The following is an 8,718-nucleotide window of genomic DNA, read 5'->3' on the forward strand; positions in this document are numbered from 1 at the left end:
ATAACGTTTTTTAAATATTGTATCATTTATATGATTTAATTTGTATCCTTTTATATTATTTTTGACTTTATTATTATTATTAACTATTTTTAAGATTTTAAATATGCCAATTTATTAGTATTGCATTTTCCAAAAGCAAAACCTTTAGTATTCTTTTTTAGATTTTAGGTTTTAGAGAACTTCCTTCATCCTTCATATTACGTATTTTCAGTCTTTGTTCTCTATTCTGAAGAAAAAAAACTTTAACTCTTTCTTCCAGATTCAACAATTTTTTTCAATAGAGGTAAATATTATTATTCTCATCATCTGATTGTTTTAGTAGCTTTGTCATTTTTTACTGTGTTCTGAATATGTTGAATATGTTCTTCGTGTATATAATGAACTATAACTCTGTTATGAGGATTTTATTTATTTTCTTTGTTTTGTATATGTTCTTTCTGAATCTATTTTTCTTGGTTTGAACTAAATATATAACTCTGTTATGAGAATTTTTTTATTATGTTCTATTTAAAAATTTTAATGATTTTTTTAATGGAACTTGTGGTTTTATTTATTTTTCTATTGTAGATATGGCATACAGTACCTCACTTGAATCATTGGGAGATTCACAATCACCACCAAAAGATGGAGAAGAGTGTTTAAATGTATTGAATCCTATCATTGATTTAAATGCAAATACTAATGAAGAACCACTAACAAATGAATCAACACCGGCAAATGAAGTTGTGAATGAAGAAAATGTTGAGAGCAGTGACATTGTTATTCAAAAGTCCAAGAGGAAGAAAACTTCTCTAGTTTGGGATCACTTCAAAAAAGTGGAATTAAAGAATGGAAAAAAATGGCAATGTATACACTGTAAAAACAATTATTCTGTTGTTGCTAGTGGATCAACCAGTCATTTGATGAGGCATTTAAAACAAACATGTCATGTTTACAAGAAGCTAGTAGCACAACAAAAAAAATTAAACTTTCAGCCAGCAAAAAGCAAGATTTATGAGAAGCTTTCTGGACCACTACTAATGAATTCAGGAGGTAAATATGACCATGAAAGACAACGAGAAGCCACCGCACATTGGATTATGATGCATGAACATGCATTTAGTATTGTTGAGGAAGAAGGTTTTAGTTTTATGATGAAATGTTCTAATATTTCATATGAGAAAATTAGTCGGAAGACATTGAAGAATGATTGTATTGCTGTTTATGAAGCTGAAAGAAAAAAGTTGAAGTCTACTTTAAGGACAATAAATAAGATTTGTTTGACCACTGATTTATGGAAGTCACAAAATCAGAAGATAGAATACATGGTGTTAACTGGCCATTTCATTGATGCTGACTGGGTTTTGCAGAAACACATTCTTAGTTTTGTTCATGTTCCTCCTCCTCGGCGTGGTGTTGATATTTGCTGATGCTATCTTCAAATGTCTTAAAGATTGGGGTATTGAAAATAAAATATTTAGTGTGTCAGTGGATAATGCACATTACAACGATAGATGTTTGAAAGAGTTAAAAGTTATGATTTTAAGGCACCGGAAATTAGTGTTAGATGGAAAGTTATTTCATGTGCGTTGTTGTGCGCATATACTAAATTTGCTTGTTCAAGATGGTATTGGGAAAATAGCAAAAATAGTTGAAGACGTGCGTGAAAGTGTGAAGTTCATCAATCAGTCTGAAGCAAGGTTACAAACATTCTCACAAATAGTTCAACAACTAAAGCTTGGTGGTAAAAAATTAATTCTTGATTGCCCTACTCGTTGGAACTCCACCTATCAAATGTTGTCAGTTGCAATGCAGTTCAAAGAAGTCTTCCCTCGTTTTCAAGATCGAGAACCAAGCTATACAACTCTTCCAGATGATGATGATTGGGAAAAGGTTGAAAAAGTTTCCAAGTTGCTAGAGGTATTTAATGTTGTTACAAATATTATTTCAGGTAGTGAATATCCAACTGCTAACTTATATCTTGCTGAGGTATTTCGAATCAAACTAGTTTTAGATCAAGTTATCCAAGATGAATCTGATTTTATGAAAGAAATGGCAAAAGCGATGAAGGGAAAATTTGAAAAATATTGGAGCCAATGTAATCTTGTTATGTCGCTTGCTTCTGTTTTGGACCCTAGGATCAAAATGATGGGTGTTAACATGTGTTTTCCCTTAATTTACCCGGAAGTTGAAGCTAGAAAAAATATAGAAAATATGCGTATCGCGCTTGATGATATGTACAAAGAGTATGTTGATATACTTAGTGAGCATAATGAAGAAGGATCTAGTAGAAGTGGTGTTGATCAAAATGGGCTTATTTTGGAGTCACAAAAATCCTCAGGGTGGTCATTGTTAATGATTTATGTCGAAGAACAACAAGCAATTCCTGCTGTAAAATATGAAATTGAAGAGTATTTGAATGAGCCAACTTACAAACCTAAAGATAACGTCCATATGTCATTGTGTGCCTTGGAATGGTGGAAATTGAATTGTGGAAAATATAGAGTGTTGTCCCATATGGCAGCAGATGTTCTTGCCATTCCAATATCTATTGTGGCTTTGGAGTCAACCTTTAGCGTCGGAGGGAGAGTTATCGATTCATTTCGAGCTTCTTTAAGTTTATCTACTGTCGATGCTTTAATTTGTGGTGGTGATTGGCTTCGAATATTGCATGGAATTAGGAACAAACCTAAGGTAATATGCTCTCTTTTGATTATTAAGTATAATATAAACTTATAAAAATAGCATTGATAATTTTTAAAACTAAATTCTTCTTTTTATTAATAGGTGGAGCAAGTGCAAACAGAAATTACATTACTCCCTTGATGATAAATAGAGAGCTATCAATGCAGGTGAGTGAGATTGTTGTATAATTAACTGTGTATTTAGTCTTTATTACTTGTTAGTTGTTAGCATCTCATACAATTAATATGGTGTTTAAACCATACCAGTGTTGTAACATAAATCTAGAAATTTCATGAATTTAAAAAGAATTAATCATTTAAAGTACTGCTATTTGTTATATATGAGGAACTAGTATTGTGTTAATTGTGATATATTTAAAAGGTAGCTGTAATGTATATTAATTTGTGAGTTTTAATATGGTTTTCAAACCATACCAATGTTGTAACATAAATCTAGAAATTTCATGAATTTAAAAAGAATTGATTTAAGGTACTGCTATTTGTGATATATGAAGTACTGATATTTGTGATATATTTTAAAGGTACTGCTATTTGTGATATATTTAAAATGAATTTATTTATAGAAGTAATTGATTTAGCATAGCATACCATGATCATGTTGTGTTGGTATTCTGATATATGAATTTAATTGGCTTAAAAATTATCCTCTTCCATCTTGTAGGTTATCCTTTCCTTACTAGCTACGACAGTAAATCAGTTGACAGTTGGTGTAATGAAGATTGAAGTTGAATAATCATTTTGTGATGGGAATGTATCAATTTCTAATAGTTTTTGTTGTACTATTTTATTATATTTGTAATAGTTTTTGAGACAAACTTAAACTCAAAAAGAATAGTTTTTGAATTAGACTTTTAAATTTATCTCTTGAAAGCTTTATTTTGTTTTAATATTTTCCCTTTAAAAAGAATAATTTAAAATGTCAAACATAATAAAAAAATTTAAACTTTAAAAAATGACTTTTTAGTCCGTGAAGTAAACAAACTGAACCTAACGAACTGAACCTAACGAGTTGAACCGAGTTGTTCAAGAACTTAAAATGAGTCGAGTTCGAGCTTAAAAAAAAGTTCGTGTCGAACTCGAGTCGAGTTTCGAGCTAAACCAATTCTTATCGAGTCGAGTCGAGCTGACGACGGGTTCGACTTGACTCGACTCATTTCCAGCCCTAGTTGGGGATAACAGCGTTCTACTAAGGAAAATGAATCAATACTGACGTCTAGGGATACCCGAAGAGTTACTTCTTGGGGAACCTCTGATGCTTCGCACTTAAGGACTTGTTATTCATCAAAATGCTGTTGATTTTACTGTTACTTGCTTTGGAAAAGTTCTTGCTTTTATATTTTAAAGAAAACTTGATTGTGATTTAAAATTTTAATTTCAAAATGATCATAATAAAATTTAAAACTATTGATTGAAGTAAAATAACAGTAAAAATAATTTGGATAAATGCTCAACTTTATTTAATAGGATGGCAGTCTGTAAATGACAAGACTCCATAAATTTTACAAGGTTGAAAATGGTAATTTTCATGGAAAAGGGTTACATTGAATACAAATGATCCTCAATCCTCTACCAAATCTTGATATCCACTGTGCTTTTGGCCGCTGCTGGGATGATGAACTGATGTCAACCCTTGTGCTCAAACAAGTCTTCAAAAATTACTGAAGATCAGCAGAATGCAGTTACTTGCCATAATCCCTAATTTTTCCATAAGTTACCCCAGGGTGAGGTACTCAACTTATCGGGAAATTCTTTCTGTTTTTAATGTCTCTAATTTTTGCCTGGATCGCCCTTTCGGGTTTTCAATCCACCGAGACGCTCATTTTTGCCTAAGCCGCCCTTTCGGGTTTTCAACTTAGCGAGTTGTCCTTTTTTTTCTTTCTAGGCAAAGTATTTTTTGACTGCATCTGCATTCACAGGACGAGTGAACTCTTCACCATCCATAGTTATAAGAATCAATGCATCGCCTGAAAAGGCTCTCTTAACAACATATGAGCCTTCATAATTGGGAGTCCATTTTCCTCTAGAATCTGGCTTGAACGATAAAATCTTCTTGAGCACAAGGTCACCTTCTCTGAACACTCGAGGTCTGACCTTCTTATCAAAAGCTTTCTTCATTCTCTGCTGATATAGCTGACCATGACACATGGCAGTTAACCTCTTCTCTTCTATCAAATTCAAGTGGTCAAACCTGGTCTGACACCATTCAGCTTCAGTCAACTTGGCTTCCATGAGCACACGCAATGAAGGAATCTCAACCTCTACGGGGAGCACTGCTTCCATACCATAAACAAGAGAGAAAGGGTTTTCCCCTGTTGAAGTGCAGACGGATGTACGATACCCATGCAAAGCAAATGGGAGCATCTCATGCGAATCCTTATATGTGACAACCATCTTCTGAATAATCTTCTTGATGTTCTTATTCGCAGCTTCAACATCCCCATTCATCTTGGGTCTATAGGGAGAAGAATTATGATGTGCAATCTTGAAGTCTTTGCAAAGAGCTTCCACCATATTGTTATTCAAGTTCGATCCATTATCAATAATGATCTTACTTGGCACACCATAACGGCATATGATCTGATTCTTGGTAAACCTTACAGCAACTTGCTTGGTTACATTTGCATACGATGCCGCTTCAACCCATTTCGTGAAGTAGTCAATTGCCACTAAAATGAAATGATGTACATTCGAAGCTTTGGGCTCAATCATCCCAATCATATTAATTCCCCACATAGAGAAGGGGCATGGGGAAGAGATAACATTCAATAGTGTCAGAGGAACATAAATCTTATCAGCATATATTTGACACTTATGGCATTTCTTCACAAATTTGCAACAGTCAGATTCCACTATCAGCCAATAGTAACCTACTCACAACATTTTCTTCACCATTGCATGTCCATTGGAATGAGTACCAAAGGAACCTTCATGCACTTCGGTCATCAACAAGTCTGCTTCGTGTCTATCCACACATCTGAGCAAAACCATGTCGAAGTTTCTCTTGTACAATATATCACCATTCAACTAGAAATTACTGGCTAATCTTCTCAAAGTCTTCTTATCTTTCAAAGATGCCCCAGACGGGTAAACCTGACTTAGGAGGAAACACTTGATGTCGTAATACCACGACTTCTCGTCTTTGATCTCTTCAACAGCAAACACATGAGTTGGCCTATCAAGACGCATCACAGATAAATTGGGAACTTCATTCCAATATTTCACTATAATCATTAACGCCAACATTGCAAGAGCATCTGCCATCCGGTTCTCATCTCGAGGGATATGATGAAACTCAACCTTTGTAAAGAAAGTTGAAATCCTCCTCGCATAATCTCTATATGGTATTAAACCGGGTTGATTCTTCTCCCATTCTCCTTTGATCTGATTCACAACCAAAGCCGAATCACCGAAGACATCCAAATATTTGATTCTGAGATTCATGGCCTCTTCAACCCCCATAATGCAAGCTTCATATTCTGCCATGTTGTTTGTACACTTGAAACTCAATCTAGCTGTAAATAGTAGATGTGTGCCTTAAGGAGTAATAATCACTTCCCCAATGCCATTTCCATATTGATTAACAGCTCCATCAAATACCATGCCCCAACGGGAACCAGGTTTTGGCCCTTCTTCAAGCAATGGTTCATCATAATCCTTCATTTTCAAGTACAAAATCTCTTCATCAGGAAAGTCATACTGCACTGACTAATAATCTTCAATCTGTTGGTGAGCCAAATGGTCAGCCAAGATACTACCTTTGATCGCTTTCTGAGATCGGTATTCGATATCATACTCTGATAACAACATCTGCCAACGGGCAATCCTCCCGGTTAAAGCAGGCTTCTCAAATATATACTTGATTGGATCCATTTTGGATATCAACCAAGTGGTATGATTCAACATATACTGACGCAGACGCTTAGCAACCCAAGCCAATGCGCAACAAGTCTTCTCAAGCATAGAATACCGAGTCTCACAGTCGGTGAACTTCTTACTGAGGTAATAAATTGCAAATTCTTTCTTCCCAGTCTCATCTTGCTAACCAAGAACACAACCCATACTATCTTCTAGCACAGTCAAATACATGATCAATGGTCTTTCTTCGACAGGTGGAGACAAAACCAGAGGTTCAAGCAAATATTCCTTGATACGATCAAATGCTTTCTGGCGGTCTTCGGTCCAATCACAAGACTGATCTTTCCGAAGAAGCTTGAATATAGGCACACATGTGGCAGTCATGTGGGAAATGAATCTGGAAATATAATTCAAGCGGCCGAGAAAACCTCTGACTTGCTTCTCAGTTTTCGGCGCAGGCATCTCTTGTATTGCTTTGACCTTGGCAGGATCAACTTTAATACCCCTCTCGCTGACGATAAAGCCTAACAACTTACCAGAACGAACACCAAAAGTGCACTTATTGGGATTCAACCAGAGTTTATACTTCCTCAAACGTTGGAATAACTTCAACAAATGCTCAACATGTTCCTCTTCATCAATCGATTTAGTAATCATGTCATCGACATATACTTCAATCTCTTTATGCATCATATCATGAAAAAGAGTAGTCATTTCTCTATGGTAAGTTGCACCAGCATTCTTTAAACTGAAAGGCATCACTCTATAACAGAATGTTCCCCAAGGTGTAATGAATATGGTCTTCGCCATATCTTCGGGTTCCATCTTAATCTGAATATATCCGGAAAATCCATCCATAAATGAAAAGACTTCTAATTTAGCAGTATTGTCTACCAACATATCAATGTGTGGCAGAGGGAAATCATCTTTCAGACTGGCTTTATTCAAATCTCTATAATCGACACACATGCGGACTTTTCCATTTTTCTTTGGCACAGGCATAATATTGGCCACCCATTGCGGATACTCAGCAGTCACAAGGAAATCGGCATCAATCTGCTTCTGAACTTCCTCTTTAATCTTCACAGCCATATCAGGATGCGTTCTTCTCAACTTCTGCTTGACTGGCGGGCATTCTGGCTTCAATGGCAATCTATGCTCCACAATATCAGAATCCAGCCCAGGCATGTCTTGATAGGACCAAGCAAACACATTTGAATACTCTCGAAGAAGATCAATCAACCCATTCTTAGCATCTAGACACAGTCGAGACCCAATCTTGACTTCCTTCACATCATCTTCGGAACCCAAGTTGACTAGCTCAATCTGCTCTTCAAACGGTTGAATAATCTTTTCATCTTGCTCAAGAAGATGAGACAGTTCCTCACTCACCTCTACATCACTTTCCTCCTCGGCTTCAAACACAAGGAATTCAAAATTTGGAGAAGGAGAAGGATCATTGTATTCAATGGGGTTAGGAACCAACCTGCATAATGATTTGATATTTTGATTTTAGAGAAGTGAATTTGTGACCAAATATTATGCAGACGGACAATTATATTATTTATTTATGTTTTTTTGTGATTACCATTTTCAGAATAAAGCAAAAAAGTGAAAATAAACATCAAAGATGTGGATGAATAACATTAATTTTATTGATGATCAATTTAAAATGCCCAAATAATGTTCACTTCTCCCTTAGGCATAGGAGAAGGATTTTAAAAAATATAAAGAAATTACTTAGATCGGTGCAAAATAACAGGAATATCAACGACAGTCTAATTGTTGCATGTCCCTTCATGCGTCACAAAGTTGGTGTAGTCTTCCTCTTCACTATCCTCTAGCACAACAGCTAAGTGTTATTCATTTCCATGAATGAACCCTCCTCTACGGAAGCTGAGTTGCATCTCTTCATACCTAACAGCTGACGAGCCCTTCTGGAACCCCAGACCAGTTCTTCCTTTGTTCTCGGAGACCTCTACCACGCGCCCCCACTGATCAACAGGACCTGCTTCAACAATCTTCTGAGCATCTTTCAGAGAGGACATAGGTGCCCCAACTCTCTTCTCAGCAGCAATAGATAAGGCTTGGAATGGAGTTCCAACCTCATCCTCAGCTTCCACATATGAGAAAGATGATCGATGGCTAACCAACATCACTTTCTCTCCTCCAACAATCA

At 35.8% G+C, this 8,718-nt stretch overlaps 2 protein-coding genes across 2 annotated transcripts; both read left to right on the top strand.

Annotated features, from left to right (window-relative positions):
- Positions 1-569: 569 nt before the first annotated feature.
- On the top strand, positions 570-1,409 carry LOC127081641 (zinc finger BED domain-containing protein RICESLEEPER 4-like). The gene has a single exon (XM_051021879.1). It carries the CDS (start codon positions 570-572, stop codon positions 1,407-1,409), a length of 840 nt encoding a protein of 279 aa, XP_050877836.1.
- Positions 1,410-1,515: 106 nt separating this feature from the next.
- LOC127081642 (zinc finger BED domain-containing protein RICESLEEPER 2-like) lies at positions 1,516-2,805 on the top strand. The gene is made up of 2 exons (XM_051021880.1): positions 1,516-2,673; positions 2,767-2,805. The coding sequence occupies exons 1-2, from the start codon at positions 1,516-1,518 to the stop codon at positions 2,803-2,805; spliced, it is 1,197 nt and encodes a 398-aa protein (XP_050877837.1).
- Positions 2,806-8,718: the final 5,913 nt, after the last annotated feature.

The sequence above is a fragment of the Lathyrus oleraceus genome, chromosome 5 (assembly GCF_024323335.1).
Source record: "Lathyrus oleraceus cultivar Zhongwan6 chromosome 5, CAAS_Psat_ZW6_1.0, whole genome shotgun sequence".
NCBI classification, from domain to species: domain Eukaryota; kingdom Viridiplantae; phylum Streptophyta; class Magnoliopsida; order Fabales; family Fabaceae; genus Lathyrus; species Lathyrus oleraceus.